This window comes from Xiphophorus maculatus, chromosome 11 (genome assembly GCF_002775205.1).
Source record: "Xiphophorus maculatus strain JP 163 A chromosome 11, X_maculatus-5.0-male, whole genome shotgun sequence".
Classification (NCBI taxonomy): domain Eukaryota; kingdom Metazoa; phylum Chordata; class Actinopteri; order Cyprinodontiformes; family Poeciliidae; genus Xiphophorus; species Xiphophorus maculatus.
In genome coordinates this window covers 136,855-156,335 of record NC_036453.1, presented here as the reverse complement: position 1 = coordinate 156,335, position 19,481 = coordinate 136,855, and the positions used below count along the sequence as shown (strand labels likewise).

Genomic DNA, 19,481 nt, shown 5'->3' with positions numbered 1-19,481 from the left:
TCAGTCTCCACTCTAATTCATCTCAAAGGTGTTCTATCGGGTTGAGGTCAGGCCAGACAAGTTCATCCACACCAGGGATGCTCAATACGTCGATCGTGGAAGGTTTTCAATCGATCTCGACAGTAGGTGACAAACTGAACGCCGCCCAAAGGCTGAAACCAGCGCGTCCTCTTCTGACGCGCTTATCAAAATATTCAAAAATCCGAAATGTTTGTAACTTTATTAAAGAATAAAAAAAAATCAACAAAACGTGTTCAAATTAATAATCTCAGTAATTATTGTTTCAACAAGGTGTTGCGCAATTCAGTACGTTTTGGTTCAATTGACAAAAAAAATAAATAATTTTTTTTTTAAAAAGACGTCTCAAAGATCGACTCTGACGAGCAGAGCAGGAGTTTAAATTAGCTACTCATCCACCGCTGTGTTCAGGGAGCGCTTGTTAATAATCGCAAAATAAATATTAAGCCTGAAAACCTAACATCGTAATGGACTGAATGTTATGTTTTTAACGTAATCTCTGCTTGGCTTGTGGCAATGAGTGTGCTTAAATGACAAAGAGAGAGTAAAAAGATGGGAGTGGTTTTGAGTTGATCACCTGTTTGGTTTATTTTATCTTTGTTTACATTTGCTGTGGCGCATCACAGCCGGTGTAGTTTCTGAACGTTCAGTAAACGACAAACTTGGACTAATTACCTCGGTCGTTTGCAGTATATGTCACAACAAATATCAAATGGGACAAATATATTTCATCAGGTAACAAAGAAATGACTTCTACCGCGATATTTATATGAAATTAAATTAATTGTCTATTATTTACCAAAAAAAATAGCTTGGTGTTCTCTAGCATCTTGCTTTGAGCTAAGAGTCTGAAAGGTTTTTCCTCTATTAAACTATTTATTTTTGTCTCTTATTTAGTGGAAATATTGATGTTGATGATATTTTCTCCAAAATGATAACCTCTTTCAACCTGTATAGCTCCACTGTTGAAAATGAGGAGCTAACATTCACAAATGACATTGAAATAAAATCCAGTCCAACATCTGGTTTGAAGTGATTCCTCTGGAACCTGTTGGAGGAAAAATATCTCAACTTCACAAGATGTGAAGTTGAGATACTGTTTTATCTAAACTCCTCCTGTCAGTCTGAAATTTCTTATATGGAGGTCATCAAACAAAATTTCAGATCTGCCATAACTGACTGACACCTGCTGGCCTCAGATTTGCAACCAGCTTCTGATTGAGAAACCAGTAACCTCCTCCCAGTGTCAGAATCTCACTGAGGAAGAAACTGCATTAGGTTTTTTCTCACTTTAACATTTCTGCTATAACAGATGCATATTTGGATATAAAATAAGTCAATAGAGTTTAATTTACAATTTTTTTTATCTTTGTGTCAATGTGGTAGATCTCAGCCAGCTGGTGACAGAAAAAGTAGATCTTGGTCTCAAAAAGTTTGGGCACCCCTGATCCACACGGTTTCTCTATCTTCAACATCAACAACATGAAACTTAAGAACATGGAGGCAGAGGCACTGAGAATCCCTTTAATCATTAATCAAATTATGACAGAATTTTTTCAGATGGCAGACAACAAGGTACAGCACAACCTCTACTGGAGAGATTTTGGGAGTGATCTTTAAAATGTTTGCACATATAAAAACAGGGCAAAACTTGATAGCATAAGCAAACCTGATCTACAAACATTTTACTGTCAGCAAAATGCAGGTGTATGTTTGCCTTCATGCATATGCATAACATATGCTAATCATCAGAAAGTGCAAAATACCTGGAGGAGGATATGTAAATGTAACACCATACCACCTGCAAATGGATTTACTAAGCCAGAATCAGAATGCAGGTGCTTTTGTGCTTATATTTATTTGAAAAACAGTGCAAACTTTCACGCTGTGATAACTGTGGTGAGAAAGATGAACAAATAGAATGACAGAAGACACTGTTTGTTAAAGTACTTGGAAGATTTAAAAAAATGTGAATCAAAAATAAAAAAAAAATAGATTAGAAATATCCTCCATCTACTACACTTTTAATCTGCATAATTGCCGAATAATTCCAGGTGTAATATTATTCCTCCAGCAGCATGTCTTTCAACTTCATTTTCTTTTATGAAGTTGACTCTTCACTCTGCTCTCCAATACTTGCTGTTTGTTTTATTTTTTTTTACTCTTGCAATTACTCTTCTTACTTGGAATCTTTAAATGTGTCTGTAAATCTCTAAATTAAATGTTTAGCCTATGTGTTGGCTGCTTGTGTGTGCCATTAAACTCAGAATTGAAACATTGACCTTGACAGGCTGCAACCAGGCCTGATATTGTTGTCTTCTGGTATTTCAAAGATGTTCACACCAACAGAGAAGGCAATTTCCTTTTATCCTCTGTCTGCATCTTATCCACTTATGTATTATGCATTTCCAGGTACATAGAGCAATTTCATAGCACAATCAAGTAACTATGTTACCTTCAGTTGTTATAAAAATACAGTATATATCAAAAATAACTTACAAGAAATGTTAGTTTGTATCATAGCTGTGTTTGACACCTTGAAATTGACTTGTCTTTTTAACAACCGACCTACCCTTTCCAACATTCTCCCTTCTGCATGTATCATAACAATGCTTCTTCATGCCATTCATTGATGCCATTTACAACAGTTCTGAGGAGTGTTGCAATTTGTATGATTAACTCAACTTCCACCAGGTGTTTGCTAGTTGCTACTGCAAGTCTAGAGGAGCTGTGTGGAGTAATCACAGGACAAGGGTGACCTGTGGAAGGAAGGCTTAACTGGAGACTGAAGCTTTTGGTAAAAAGGAGGCACATTGGCAATGGGAGAGTCAATGATTTCTCAAACATGCATGAAAGAATCAAAGCAACACTGCAGATATGTGGTTGATGAGGAAATAACGTAACATGAGATAAACTTCAAAAAACTTGAATTTGGGTAATGAAGCCGTCAATGAACATAATCAGCAGGTTGTACAAAATTGAGTGAAGCATTAAACCAATTTATAATTTTTTTAAAATGTTTATTTGCATGCCATCTTTTGCTTCCTGCTACAATGTAACAAGTTTTCTACGTTTATGTGTGTTTTCCAGGTGATAGTCTGATCCTCCAGAACCACTATTAAACCACTGTGGACAGCAATACGACTTCTTCCCCTCCAGATCATCTTGGCAATTTTTTTTTAAGTCAACACAACTTCTGTTAAGTAATTGTTGCTCAGAACTGGATTTGGGAAGCTAAGGTTCCTGCTACTTTTCTGATGGTAGCAAGCATCATTGTTACTGTCGGTGAGGGATCTGCAGCAGGCTCAAAATGCCAGTATGCCTATTACTCAGGACAACGCCTTCAGCATTCTCCTGCTGCTGGAGGACTGGCACAGGGCTCAGATGGTGAGATCTAACAACACTGACAACATAAAAGAAGACAGTTTGGAATACAAGGTACTTCACTGCTCTCACCCACTATTTTCACGTTTTACTGCAAATCTCCACTCACCTTTGCTTTCAACTAATAAACACTTTAAACACTCACCTTTGCTTTAAACTTTAAGCATTACACTTATTTCACCTGATTCTTTACATTTCAGAACTGCAGATTTCACATTGTGGTGACAATCATGTGGAAAACTTTGATTGCTTTTCTATTTTCTTAATAGGATTTGCTATCAGATTAGTTTGTAAATCTTCGTCTGTCAAAACTGATATTCACAATATTCAGGAATTGTAGCATTTATGTCTCTGGTTATAACCTTGATAAAAACAGATTCTAATAATAAACCCTTTAGATGTTGAGAGTAAATATAAAACATATTTAAATATTCTTCATTTCATGGTTTTAAAATTTTTTCTACCAGTATTCATCCAGTTTTATTGGGATACTAAAAAAATGTTTCATTTGTAAAGTAAGCAGTAGTATTATGTCAGCAGTAGCTTTAAGGCATAAAAAAATTTCTTTGTTTTCATCTTTCATTTTATTTTTTATGTTCAGTCCAAATACATGACCAAATTTATAGCATCATAAGACTCTAAACTCAAAGAATAAATACTGTAGATGTACTAATGTAACACAGATGAGAAGGGTATTTTATATATTAGATGAATGGGCCAATAGGTTCGACTATCGGAGCATAGTGGGGTGATAAAATGACACACGAAGAATGAGTTAAATGAATTTAAAAAAAACAACTGGCTTTAGTGACATAAACCATGAAATTAACAAACAGTTATACAAGACACACAATTATGAAAATAAAATTACACACAATAAAATACAAAAAATAATACAAATACTTGGCCAAGTGCTAGTTCTCAGTTTTGAATCTTTTGGGTGCACCCTGGTAATCTGAATTCTAAATCGTAATAGGCAACAGATCAATCAATTCCAGTTCCAATTAGGTTCAGCTCAACACCATTCACATGAGGAGAATTTCCTACACAGCAGTTTGTTACAAAGTACCAAATAAAAACCAGTCCAAAAGGTGAGATCAGAAATTCCAGGATTAAACAATAAAAAGAAAAATGTCAGTCAGTGGTCTCACTCATAACCAACTGTGTGTGAAGATGTGAGTGGTACCAGCCTACCACACTGCGGGGTGCAGCAGGACTCCAAACGGAAAAGAAGGAATCCAGGAATCCAGTTCTTTCTAAGTCCAGGTGGGAAGGCTCGCCATCAAAGTCACAGGAGGAATCCACCTCAGGAACAATCCAGCATAAACAAAAAAAAACCTGACCGATCTCAATGCGACACGTTAGGGACAACAATATGGTGGCTCTCAGTCCGGACCCGTGAGGCACTTCAACTGAACGGAGAACAAGATGAACTTAAAACGTTAGCCTAGTAGCCGTTAGAGCTAAACCAGTAGCCGTTGGCCGTTAGAGCTAAACCAGTAGCCGTTGGCCGTTAGAGCTAACGAGTCAGCTCTAACGGTGTTCAGCAGAAAAAGTGAACTTGTCTTTCCTTTTCTTTTTTTCACTTCACGCGTCCAGCTTAGAAGTCGGATGATCTGGGAAAGCGTTTGTTTAGAGTTGTATAACTGTTTTAAAACAGAGACTCTCACGCTGCCCAGCTTAATCGTTTCCGGATCTCTCTCGCTTACACACTCAATGCTGCGGAAGGGCGGGTCCTGCAGCGGCAGTCCGAATTCTGATTGGTTTAAACTCACTGGAAACTAAACTTCCTATTGGCTAGGTAGACCACCTAGCTTCCCTAACCTCCGTTTCTTAAAGAGGCATCCCCATTTTATGTGGGTTACACCCTCCCCTCTGAAGGGTATGCCCGTCCCTGGGCATCTGCAATGTGACACTGTGTCACACGGCTTACACATGCCTGACAGAATTATGGGGTACATTCTCAAAACCATTCAGGGAGCTAGTCAATGCCTCACTAAGACCCTGGAAAAGAGAATTCACCACCATTATCAGCGGATTTCCAAGTTTTACATATTCTAATCTATTAGGCTTTGTGTGCACTCTTTGAGAGCGACGGAGGGATGTTTCACCATCTTGAAGTCCATCAGTCTGAAACTTTAAGGGTTCAGGCTGGGCAGTTGCATCACAACACCCATCATCACATGCTGCATCTGAGCTTATTTCATTATCTGGAGGAGTTTCCTCAGACTGCTGTAAATCCAAACACTGGGGGGATCTGTTAACTGAGTTCAGTTCAGGTGAAACTTCTGTTTGTTCAGGTGAGTTGTCATGTTCGGGTGAGTTGACACTTTCAGGTGAGTTGACACTTGATGCACCGTGAATATCTCCAGTACTTCCATCTCCTACAAGGGACTGAGTTGCTGGAGCATCAGGTGAGAGGGAAACTACAGACTCCTCTGTTTCTGCTGCTTTCTGGGCTGCACAAGGAGGCTCACTCGACTTGTGAGTTTCAGGCACTACAACATTTGTATCAGGTTTTGATATAATATGAGGGAAGAATGTCCAATCAGGTACATCATCCAAATCTGAGATGATCTCCTCTTCACTCTCGACGACTGGACATTGTCTTGTTCTTGGTCTCTTGTTTGGACGAGGTTTGACTGTTTCAGGTTCTGCAGCTGCTGACAGGAATCCACATGGCAGAAGCAAGTCTCTGTGCAGAGTCCGCACTGGTCCATCTTTACTTTCAGGTTTGACAGTATAAACTGGCATTTCTCCAGCTCGCTTGAGGACAATATAAACATCCTCCTCCCACTTGTCTGCCAACTTATGTTTTCCACGCAGCTTCACATTTCGTACAAGAACTCTGTCTCCTGTCTGCAAGGTTGATTCAATCACTCGCCGGTCAAATCTGGCTTTATTGCGACTTGCATTCTTTGCTGCATTATTAGTAGCAATACGGTAACTTTCTTCCAACCGAGATTTTAGATTGCCAACATACTGGGAATGAGTCTGCTTACTAGCACTGGTGGGCAATCTGAAGATCAAGTCAATGGGCAGTCTGGGTTGTCTCCCGAACATTAATTCGTACGGGGAGAATCCAGTCACGTCACTCTTTGTACAATTATAAGCATGTACCAGAGGTTTGACAAAGTCTTTCCACCGGAGTTTATCTGACTTATCAAGTGTTCCAAGCATCTGAAGAAGAGTGCGATTGAATCTTTCAACCGGATTCCCCCTGGGATGGTAAGGGGTTGTGCGCACTTTCCTCATGCCAATAAGTTCACAGAGTTCTTTAATGGTTTTTGATTCGAAATCAGCACCCTGATCACTAAGGAGCTTTTCAGGAAAACCATAGTGAACAATGAAGTTTTCCCAGAGGCACTTTGCTACGGTCTGTGCTCGCTGGTTTGGAGTTGGCATAGCCACTGCATATTTTGTAAAATGATCAGTTATTACAAGAACATCTTTTGTGTTTGAGCAGTCTGGCTCTATTGACAAAAAGTCAATGCACACCAGTTCAAGGGGTCAGCAGGTCTTAATGTTCATTAGTGGAGCGGCTTTCTCTGGATGTGTTTTTCGGCGAATACATCGCTCGCAGGCTTTAACCGTTTTCTCTATGGTCATGTACATTTTTGGCCAATAAAATCTGGTTCTTGCCAAATCTACTGTTCGTTCGACTCCAAGATGGCCCATATCATGATGAAGACTCCTGAGTGCTGTAGCTCTTAGCTCCTCAGGAAGCACAAGCTGATATGAAATGTTTGGACCATCCTGTCGCTTATGATAGAGCACTCCATTCTGCATCTCCAACCGAGACAACTCTCTGAGTAACAAGGGTAGTTCTGGTAACTCCAGCTTAAGGCTGGGACATGGAGTTTCACCAGTCTCCAAAAGTACAATGACTGCATTGATAGCAGGATCTAAGGTTTGTTTTTGCCTCAACTCTTCTTCTGAAAATGAATGGACAAGAGGGGACCCATCTACTTGCTCCTGCAGGAAGCAGTCGGGAATTGCTGAGGACTGGTGAGTAAGGGATTCAACCAAAGTCAATCCAGGAGTGGTAGCTTGAACATCAGGTACTGATGAAGTGACCAGATGACGTTCACAAATAGCTTTGATCACCTCCTGAGAAACAGTTTCTGGATTTTGAAGGTTACTCAGATGGTACAGTGTGAACTGCCGGATTCTCTCGCTTTCCTTCTTGGATGCATAATCATCCTTTGGTGGATCGTGAGGTCGGCGAGAGAGTGCGTCGGCATCTAGATTTTGCTTACCCGATCTGTACTGAAGACTGAATGAGTAAGTAGAAAGACTGGACAACCACCTGTACCCCGTCGCATCAAGCTTCGCGGATGTTAAAATATATGTAAGTGGGTTGCTGTCAGTCACTACTGTGAAATCTGTACCATAAAGGTAATCAGAAAATTTTTCTGTGACTGCCCACTTAAGGGCCAAGAACTCAAGCTTATGAGCTGGGTACTTTCTCTCACTCTTGGAAAGTCCTCGACTTGCAAAAGCTATGACCCGAGATTGACCATCTTGAACCTGATATAATGCAGCCCCAAGGCCAACATTGCTGGCATCTGTATGTAGGACATACGGAAGTTGGGGGTCTGCAAATCCCAAGACTGGAGCTGATGATAGCTTTCTTATTATATCATCAAAGGCTCCCTGACATTGGGATGTCCACCGCTGACCAAAGGACTCCTTTGGGTCGCGATACTCTGAACCTGCATTTACCTTCTGTCTCTTGTTCAACTTTCTGAGTGGTGGATAACCGGAAGTTAGTTCATTAAGGGGCTTTACAATAGTAGAGTACCCCTGAATGAACCGTCGGTAGTATCCAGCAAATCCTAAAAAGGATTGAAGCTCTTTAAGATTTGTGGGGATTGGCCAGGTCTTTAAGGCCTGAACTTTCTCTGGGTCGGTTTCAACACCTCTCTCAGAAACAATGTGGCCAAGGTATTTTACTGATGTTTGAAAGAATTTGCACTTTTCTGGTGCCAGTTTCAACCCATATGTCATCAGTCGTTCAAAGACACGCTGCAAGCGCTGTTCATGTTCTTCCAGTGATGATGAGAAAATGATCAGGTCATCAATGAACACTAAAACTTCCTTTAGGTTCATATCACCAACACACTTTTCCATCAGTCTTTGGAAGGTTGAAGGCGCATTTGTTATTCCTTGGGGCATCCTGTTAAATTCCCAGAATCCAACTGGACACACAAATGCGGTCTTATGCTTGTCTGCTTCTTCCATTTCGACCTGGTAGTAACCTGACTTGAGGTCTAGGACGGAGAACCACTTAGAACCAGCAAGTGCAGTGAAAGCATCTTCCAGTTTTGGAAGAGCGTAGGCGTCTTTAATGGTCTGTAGATTCAGCTTTCTGTAATCTACACACAGACGAACAGAACCATTCTTTTTGCGAACCACGATTGGGGAAGCGAATGGGGACTCAGATTCCCGGATGACTCCAGAATCTAGGAGTTCCTGTAGATGTTGTCTCACAGCATCCACATCATTGGGGTGTATCGGGCGGGCTCTTTGCTTAAAAGGCGTCTCATCACTGAGCTTGATTCTGTGTTTTACCTTATCAGTATGGCCAAAATCCAGGTCATTCTGAGAGAAAACGTTTGGCATGGTGTTTAACATTTTTGTTATTCGGTCTCTCCATTCAGTGGATAAGGGTGAGTCTCCAAAATCAAAGCTTAGCTCTCGGGAAGACTTTGCTGGAGACTGAGAACAGTCTAGCTCACTGGCAGCATGTTCTTTGTGTAACACTTGTACTACAGCATTAACATCTGCCACAATAGTTTTGGGGGGAATGACAATGTCATGATTGGTGTCATTTCTCAGTACGACAGGAAGATGACATGAGCACTTGCTTGGTAAAGTTACTGCAATCGCTGAAACGAGTAAGCCATTCGGTAGAGAAGAAGCTGATGGTTGCTCAAGAATGACATCTCTTTGAATGTTCAAATGATCAACATGAACAAAAGCTTCAACAACAGCGGTCTGCCTTGCAGGGACAACTCTAGGCAACTTGCCCGTTAGTTTTGCACAACCAAGGCTGCTGTAGTTAAGCTCCCTTTGTCGTATCTCAAGTATTTTGAGAACAGCCTGATATCCATTCATCAAAGGCTGAAAAGATGAACGTTTCTGGTAATCAGCATAAAGAACGTCAAGTGTGTTTGTGCCTATAAGCACCTGTTCATGGGCTGCAGAGCGAAGGTGTGGAATAATCAAGGCCAAAGTATTAATTTCAATATCAGAGCCAACAAACTCTTTAGGAAAGGTGATGGTAAGCTCAACATATCCTAAATAGGGAACAAACTGGCCATTAGCACCCTCCACTTCAAGCAAATCATTTAAAGAATGAATGGTCAGATCAGAAAGGTGTTCTTCATAAAAGGACTGGGGCACAGTTGTGACTTGTGAACCTGTGTCCAGTAGACAGTTTGTGTCTTTCCCTGCAATGGATACTTGAGCTGTGGTTTTAGTTCCCACAAGGCCATGTGGTAATTTTGACCCTTCTACCTCAACACTCTTGACAACAGATTTCATGGTTTTGGGACTGGAGTTTTGTAACTTTGCTCCCATACGTCCCTATATGGGAGCCGACACTAGTTTAAATGTGTCTCACTTTGAGAAGCATTAGAGGCTTCCCAAGCAGCCTGCTTTTCTTTTAGCTGTTTTTTCTTAGCTGCTACTAGGGAAGGATTTGGTGCTTTATCACAAACTGAAACAACATGGCCATCCTCTCCACATTGGAAACAGTACCAGGGACGTGGTCTGCCATTTGCTTTAAATGTGGAGGGATGCTGATGGGCTGTTTTTGGTTTCACCACATGGGCTTCATGTGTGACACTTAGAGGAACAGACTTTGCTTTTTGTTCCTTAGGTTGTTTTGGCTTTTGGCCTGCGGACACCATGCTCTTCACCTGAACGCTGAGGTCAGCAATTTGTTGCTTGAGCATCTCAAAATCGGTTTTATTTATCAAATCAATTGTGTCATGTGCAATATGTACTTGTGACATGGCACGCTGCCTGCTGGGGTTATGGCCAGACTTAGCATGGCCAAAATGCTGTCGCATGCGAGTCATTTTTGCAGCCTGTTTATCTTCTTCTGTCCTAAGAAGGAGCAACAGTTCTGCAAAGGTAGGTGGTTTTTCTTTCTTTTGTTCCAACTGAAGATCGACTATTAAAGCGTTTTCCCAACAACCTCTACAGAACTGCTTTAAAAGCTGTTGGTCAAACTCATGAGCGGACACACCACCACGTCTCATTGTTTTGCTTAGAGCAGTGTGCAGTCTCTGCAGGAAAACAGAAGGTAGCTCTCCATCATTCTGGAACGTGCTCATGAACCTAGCATAAAGCTCGTCACCATCTTCAACTGTACCGTAAGCGGAGTCAAGCAACTTGAGATAAGTTGAGGGACTAGACTGTGGGCTCAAATGTTTGATCATTTCAGAAGCAGGAGGAAGAAGACTGTCTAATATACGATGTGTGCAATGCAAGTCTGACACAGATGGGTCTCTGACAAGAATTTCAACACTTGCACGCCATGTATCATAATCTGCTTCATGGCTTGGACGTGGACTCTTGCCTGAAAAAGCTCTGAGTCTACTGGGTGAAGCAAACTGGGGTGAGTTATCATTGCTGCGCACCACATGCTCAACCACCACTCGCTGAACTGCAGGTGGGTTAACATCGATTAGGGGCATAGCAGTGGATGCAGATGAAACAGAAAAAGTCTGTGGGGGGTTGAGATCAATCAGGTTTTTACTGGAAATGGAAGGGGTATGAGGCTCACTTGGATCACTTGCCGGTGTCAAAATCGTGGATTTGGTAGGCGTCACTGGTTGAGGGTTTTCAGAAGATGAAACATCTCTTTGGCTAGTTGAGTCTTTTTGTGGGGTTGGACTCTGTGAAGCTGAGGATTCTGGATCAGTCTCAGGTGATTGGGCAAAAATACTTTCTGCAGATGAAACCAGATTTTTAAGTTCCTCCTTCAACATTTCCCCTAATGAATTTCCACTCAGCCTGGCAATTTCAGAGAGCTGTTCCATGTACATCTTAGTAGCTTTGCTTCTGGCATCTAGTGTGTAGACACTTCCTAAAGCCTTTAACTCATACACAATGCCTGCTTGAGTCGTGCTTGGAAGCTGAAGAGGCAACAATGGCTCTAATGTCTGCATGGCAGTCTCATGTGAAAACTCAATAATCATGTTTTTATGGAAATCTGACTTAGGATCATCTAAGCGAATGTAACGATTAATGGACCCATACTTCTGGAGAAAGGTGGACACTTCCTCATCTGTCTCTGACCCTGTTAAACCACTAACAACCACAGAATGGGAAATTTGTACGGACTCCCGGAGTACCACATCCATTTTTCTTTCCAGAAAAAGTACTTGGGACGTTCAAACAACAGGGGTAAGATGTCTGACACTTAAACACACACTCTAGCTCCTGGCTGGCTCGCCAAAGCTTCCTCTGTAACACAGATGAGAAGGGTATTTTATATATTAGATGAATGGGCCAATAGGTTCGACTATCGGAGCATAGTGGGGTGTTTAAATGACACACAAAGGCAGTTAAATGAATTTAAAAAAACAACTGGCTTTAGTGACATAAACCATGAAATTAACAAACAGTTATACAAGACACACAATTATGAAAATAAAATTACACACAATAAAATACAAAAAATAATACAAATACTTGGCCAAGTGCTAGTTCTCAGTTTTGAATCTTTTGGGTGCACCCTGGTAATCTGAATTCTAAATCGTAATAGGCAACAGATCAATCAATTCCAGTTCCAATTAGGTTCAGCTCAACACCATTCACATGAGGAGAATTTCCTACACAGCAGTTTGTTACAAAGTACCAAATAAAAACCAGTCCAAAAGGTGAGATCAGAAATTCCAGGATTAAACAATAAAAAGAAAAATGTCAGTCAGTGGTCTCACTCATAACCAACTGTGTGTGAAGATGTGAGTGGTACCAGCCTACCACACTGCGGGGTGCAGCAGGACTCCAAACGGAAAAGAAGGAATCCAGGAATCCAGTTCTTTCTAAGTCCAGGTGGGAAGGCTCGCCATCAAAGTCACAGGAGGAATCCACCTCAGGAACAATCCAGCATAAACAAAAAAAAACCTGACCGATCTCAATGCGACACGTTAGGGACAACAATATGGTGGCTCTCAGTCCGGACCCGTGAGGCACTTCAACTGAACGGAGAACAAGATGAACTTAAAACGTTAGCCTAGTAGCCGTTAGAGCTAAACCAGTAGCCGTTGGCCGTTAGAGCTAACGAGTCAGCTCTAACGGTGTTCAGCAGAAAAAGTGAACTTGTCTTTCCTTTTCTTTTTTTCACTTCACGCGTCCAGCTTAGAAGTCGGATGATCTGGGAAAGCGTTTGTTTAGAGTTGTATAACTGTTTTAAAACAGAGACTCTCACGCTGCCCAGCTTAATCGTTTCCGGATCTCTCTCGCTTACACACTCAATGCTGCGGAAGGGCGGGTCCTGCAGCGGCAGTCCGAATTCTGATTGGTTTAAACTCACTGGAAACTAAACTTCCTATTGGCTAGGTAGACCACCTAGCTTCCCTAACCTCCGTTTCTTAAAGAGGCATCCCCATTTTATGTGGGTTACACTAAGACCAGCGAACTAATGAAGAATCTATTTAATTTTATCTTGTCTAAACTCATTTGCCTGCATGTTTTACTTCTAATCCTGAAATACAAGTTTACCAAAAAAGCTTTAATTGACTACCAGTTGTTACTTTTAATTCCTTAACCCGCACCACGCCTGTGTGCCTTTTTTCCATTGTATTTTCTGGGGGTGTGATTTACGGGTTTGTCAGGTTTGACACCTATTAAAGACAAGTTGAACAACACAGAAAAGACAAGAGAGTTAGATTCTTTTGTATTCGCGAGGAGAACGGACAGAGATGTGTTTACAGTTACAAATCTCCAACCGCTCTGAAACACATTTTTCCGCTCCTCTCTTTTTATTACTTTCAGAGTCCCTATCACAGAGAACACTGCAACTCTAAAGGATGGGGTCAAAGCATTTTAGTTGCAGTGCTAATGACAATCACTAACTAAACACATGTTATCTTGCATTAGAACACAGAGTAAAAACAGAACAGGTCGTATATCTTCAAGGCGACGATTCGTCAGCTATCTAACCGTTCAAAGGAAGAAGAAGTCCTGGTGAGCAATGAACCCCGTGAGCACGGTTATCACTGCTTCTCTTCAGGGAGGCCCTCTTGTGAAGACGAAGATAAAGTAGATCAAAACATACAGAAACGGTCTTTATGTTTAGGGAAAAGAAAACAATCAAGGAACATCAAATATGAAACACTATTGTTATAAAGGAAACAACAAATATATGATAATATGTATATTTCACCTAACAGGGTTAAAACTCTGACGGTGTTCATTAAGATGCTTTTATATATCAGCCTAGAGCCCCCCTCCCCACTTTCCCCCTCCTACCTTTTGATTGACACCGCATTCGACCAATAATGTTATGAAATGGCTTTTTCCGAGCCAATACTATCCAGACAGCGACTTTAGCTCGTTTTGACATGCCTGTATTCTTTCTGGAATACTTCTGACTGGTCAACTCGGAAACTAAATCTAAAGCCACCGATGTGTAGCCAACACGTGTCCTGTCATAAGGATATAAGGCATTTTGGGGTTTGTTTTGGCATGAATCCACCAGCTACATGGGTAACCATGCGTAATCTGTGCGCCTTTGCTGTGTCAAAGTCAGGTTCTGTGCGGCCTCATGTGTAACAGTGTTTACAGGACTTTTTGTCACCAACGGAGAGCCACGAAGAGTCACATTGTCAGAACGTGTCAAAACTGGATGTATTTCTTCAGCAGAACTTCACAACTCACAAGAGTGGATGATTATGGCCGTAAGAGTGCTGACAAGTTTTGGATTTGAGAATACCGGAAACCTTTAGTCGTCCACTGCTACAGTCAGAGCAAGGTGGGGTAAAGCATACTGAAGAGTGAGAATGGGGGCTGAGGGAATGGACCTTACCAGAGGGGCTGCGTTTCATTGGCTGATGCCCATTCTACGTGGTCACGTGGGTGGCTGTCTCACAAACACGTTAGCCAAGTACAACATAATGGCAGAACTGATACAACTTCTACACCTTGAAGCCTGTCTGCTACACAGTCTTACGTTAGCTAAACATATCAATATGCAATGTGTACTGTATCTGACATACAGTAAGATTTTATTTGAGCAGAAAAGGCTTTGGACTAAACTGTTAGTCGTGTTAGCCACTCTAGCTCCAAGTACAGCTAGTCAATCAACCATCGCTGTGTTCAGGTAAGCGCTGATTAATAATCGAGAAATAAATATCAAGCCTGGAAACTTGATATCATAACAGGCTGAATGTTATGGTTTTAATGTAATCTTTGCTCGTCTTGCGGGGCGCAGGCGGTTGTCACGGTAACAGGTGTGCTTAAACTATAAAGAGAGAGAGTAAAAAGGTACAAGTGGTTTTGAGTTGATCACCTGTTCAGGTTATTTTACCTTTGTTTACCTTTGCTGTGGCGCATTACAGCCGCTGTAGTTTCTAAACGTTGGACTAATTACCTCGTTCGTTTGTGAGTATATGTCATTCACAACAAACATCAAATAGAACAAATATTTCATAAAATTTTAACAAACAAATGGCTTCTACCGTGGTAATTATGTGAAATTAAATTAATTATACCCCAACTTCTGAAAATTTGCCTTTACCTTTACAGAGCTCTTTGGTTCCTCCTATCAGTCTGTAGCTTCTTATATTGAGGTCATCAAACCAAATTTCAGATCTACCATAACTGACTGACACCTGCTGGCCTCAGGTTTGCAACCAGCTTGTGACTGAGAAACCAGTAACCTCCTCCCAGATGATGACATGAACTTGTTAGTTCCTCTGTCCATTGTAGTAGCTGATATATTGTGAAAATCCGGTAGACATTGACACTAATCGAGTCATATTTACATAGAAACAACGACCTGGGAGGCTTTGCTTGTGAGACTTGTGGTCACGTGGGTCGGTTGTGGGCGGAGCTTGGTAAGGTCGGCGCGGATGAAAGGGGTTCTGTTGGGTAAATTGTATTATTAGTAATTATCAAATATTCGTTGTATCATGTAGCCTTGTAGTTACATTTAGATAATGTTTCTGTGTGTTAAATAACTTTGATTCCTTCCTGAGGCTTCCCTGGGAAATAGAGGTGACAGCTACTCTCAGCAGCTGTTGCCCTGCAGGACTTCCTACAAGACAGAGGTGTTAGTTGCTCCCAGCAGAGTTTTACAGTCCTGCAATAAACTCTGCTCTGTGCTACAAAGCCGTTGCTTTGAAGCTATACAACGTGTCCTATTCGACGCCGTGCCTGGAGCAAGAAGGATTTAGATTGTAGATAACATGTGTTTAGTTTAGTGATTGTCTTTTAGCACTGCAACTAAAATGCTTTGACCCCACCCCTTAGAGTTGCAGTGCTCAGTGTGAGAGGGTTCCTAAGAGCAATAAAAGAGAGGAACAGACAGATGTGTTTCAGAGCAGTTTGGAGATTTGTAACTGAAAGCACATCTCTGTCTGCTCTCCTCGCGAGAAACAAAGAATCTAACTCTCTTGTCTTTCCTCTGTTTGTTTAATAGATATTTAGACCTGACAGGTTCGAAGAAGGAGAGAAGGTGGGGGGGGGGGCGGGGAAGTTAAGACAATTCCAAGGGCTCCTGACCAACAGGGGGCCCTATACAATTTTAAATGTTTTTTTTTCATAGAAATTAAATAAAATGGGGCCCTTGTCAATTACAAAACTTATCATATTGTGTTTTCTAAAATTGTCTTTATCAGTAAAAATTAAATGTTACCACTCCCAGACCAAAAAGCACACATCCATATTTGCACTGAGCCCTCCCCTGGATCTTCATGAAATGGTTCGTTCCTGCTTAGCGCGCTTGACGGTGACAGTGTTCAGCGTTTCAGTAGAACGACTGTGGTAGTTATTTTGCTACTAAAAAAAATTAGAGAATCAGGTTTTCAAAAAAATTGAGATAAGAGAGAGAAAAAGACAAGAGTGTAAATTTTTAACCCAGTTTTTCTCCGAGGTGAGTAGACTGTGTTAGATTATCAACCATTCAGCACAGTTAGCTTAGCTACAGACTACTGTTTGCCTCCATTTCACTAGCATATAATGAATTAAGGAAAAAAATTACCAAGATATTCATATATTTAACTTGTCCCTGTGCCTTTTACCACTCTTAACAGATGAGTCAGTCAGCAGCAGCTCTAATCCACGTCCCTCCTGACCTTCCCTCTCCAAAGTGAAATTAAAGCTGCAGTATGTAACTTTAAAAAAAAATCTTTTTTTACATATTTGTTAAAACTGTCATTATATTGTGACAGTACGGCATGAGAGATAATCTGTGAAAAATCACTTTCCTCTACCTTCTTCCAGCGCTATCTAGAAACAACCAATCAGTGGCAGGAGATTTTTAGTGCTGTCAATCACAATCTTATCTGGCTGCTCATCCTCCCTCCCTTTGCTCTGTGTTATACTGTAGTTAGACTGGGGGGCTAAGTGGACTAGGTAACATTAGAAGGGGGGGAGAGGTAAAGGAGAGTTGGTGGAGGGGTTAGAGTGCTGGGGGGGTGGATGGATGGACGGATGGGGGCAGGGGTGGAAAAGAAGGGGGAGGAGTATGCTAACCTCCCCAGATATGCTATTTTACTTATAGAATTATAAGTAATTTCCACTATCAGTAACGTTGTGTCTACCAGAGGATTCCTCTGGTCGTTATCTTTCATTAGAGCCCTCACTGATGACTGTATGTTGACGCACTGGGGAGTTACAGTCATTTGAAGTTTGTATATCAGATGTTGTCCAAGTGTGCCATTTGGAGACTCCTAATGGAGACACCACATGGAAACTCCAAATGGCACACTTGGACAACACCCGTACATTCTCATAAATAAATATGTCCAAAATGACATTTATTTTTTGTGCTATTTTGATTACCGTATTTTCCGCACTATAAGGCGCACCTAAAACACTTAAATTTTCTCAAAAGCCGACATTGCGCCTTATAATCCGGTGCGCCTTATATATGGACCAATATTGAGCCACAACAGGTCTCGCAACTACGGTAAGCAGCCGCCGACTTCATTTTAACCCGTAGAAGAAGAAGGTTTTCTCTAGTTAACAGCAAAGATATGTGAGAAGAGTGACCCGGAGACGCGGATGGTTCTGTCTGACGGTTTATTGTTCAGCGGCTAACCGAAGCTAGCTTGTTAGCAGCTAACCCGTTAGCAGCGGCTGTGAAGCTGTACTGGGACTGAAGCGACAAAACAACTTCTGAGAATACGCCAACTCTCTTTATCAAGACGTCGAAACTCTACTTTATCCTGCTTGGCTGAATGAAAGGTATTCATAAACAGCGATCCGAAGCTAGCCTGTAAGCGGTGGGAGCTAGCTGTAAGCTAATCTGGAAGCCGGTAGGCAGTGGAAATCTGGAAGGTAACTCGTAAGCAGTGGCGAGGAATTTTCATTGGAGAATAAATAGTAAAAAAAAAGAAAAAAAGTGAAATTGAAAGAAAATGGGACCCAGAAAGACTCCAGCTTCGGAGGATCTGGATGATATCAAGAAATCCTTGGATTTTCTCTCGGAGGAAGTGACAGCTATACGGCTGCACCAAAACAACATTTTGGACTTAGTGAAAGAAGTGAAGTCGTTGAGACTTGCTAATGAGGAAAAGGATAAACGAATCGCTGCATTGGAGAACCGAGTGGCCGAATTGGAACAGTACAGTAAGATAAATGATGTGATCATCACGGGACTTAGAGTTAAGCCCAGTTCGTATGCCAGCGCTGTGGCTGCAACTAGTACTGTTGTTGAACCATCGGTAGAAGGGCTTGACTCCACAGAGAAACAGGTGACTTCTTTCCTCCGGACCAAGGGGATAGAGGTGGACTGTGACACTGTGGAAGCATGCCACCCGCTTCCGAGAAGAGGAAAAGATGATAAACCTGCCATTATCATGAGATTCACAAAGAGGAAATACAAGTTTGCCCTGTTAAAACAAGGCAGATTGCTGAAAGGATCTGACATATTTATTAATGAGCACCTGACCAAGAAGAATGCTGATATCGCCAGAAAGGCTCGGTTTCTGAGAAAACAAGGAAAGATTCAAGCAACATGGACAACAAATTGTAAGGTATTCGTTAAACTTAATGGAACTCCAGAGGAGGCAAAGGTTCTGGTTGTTCGAGACATCGCTGACCTGGATAAGTACAATTGAATGTTTTATGTTATATCAGGGATCTTAGATGATTGCATATGACACTCAATCACCATGTCTCAGTTAAACAACATGTTGTCCTCATCGGCTATGGATACAACATTAGCACCTCGAACTAAAGTAGACTACCCTGAACTGAAAACTTTTGACTATACTGAATATAAAAGCCAGGATAAGGAAAAGGACTTGGACCCAGAAAACAACTTTTTCTATAATAATGGGAATAACTGCTGCTACTACTCGACTCAACAATATAATATTACAGTTAAAACAGACAATAAATTCTCCATAATACATTTCAACAGTAGAAGTTTATATGCGAACTTTAACCACATCAAGGATTGTTTAAATCAATTTAAACAGCCTTTTAGTGTCATTACTATCTCAGAAACCTGGCTTACTTCGAATAAGGGAGCCGATTTTGAATTAGAGGGTTATGAATTTAGTTATATTAATAGAGAAGGAAAGATTGGTGGAGGAGTAGCCGTATATGTGGACAACAATTTCAGATATAAGTTAATTGAAAACATGACTAATGTGGTTAAAGATCATTTTGAATATCTAACAGTTGAAATATATATGGAAAAAAATAAAAATATAATTGTTAGCTGTATATATAGGGCTCCTGGTTCTAACATGAACCTCTTCATAGAATGGTTTGAGAAAACATACATAGCTATAAATTCAAAAAACTATTTTATTTGTGGGGACTTTAATATTGATCTGCTAAATGTCAACAATCACAAATTGACTGAAGAGTTTATTAATACCACA

At 41.0% G+C, this 19,481-nt stretch overlaps 1 protein-coding gene across 1 annotated transcript in view; it reads left to right on the top strand.

Annotated features, from left to right (window-relative positions):
* LOC111610089 (PDZ domain-containing protein 2-like) overlaps positions 1 to 19,481 on the top strand; it is a 118,977-nt gene that overhangs the window by 16,851 nt on the left and 82,645 nt on the right. Inside the window, exon 3 of the mRNA XM_023342501.1 lies at positions 3,109 to 3,456. Within this exon, the coding sequence (XP_023198269.1) occupies positions 3,337 to 3,456 (120 nt within the window). The 5' untranslated portion in view covers positions 3,109 to 3,336. The remainder of the gene's footprint in view (positions 1 to 3,108; positions 3,457 to 19,481) is intronic.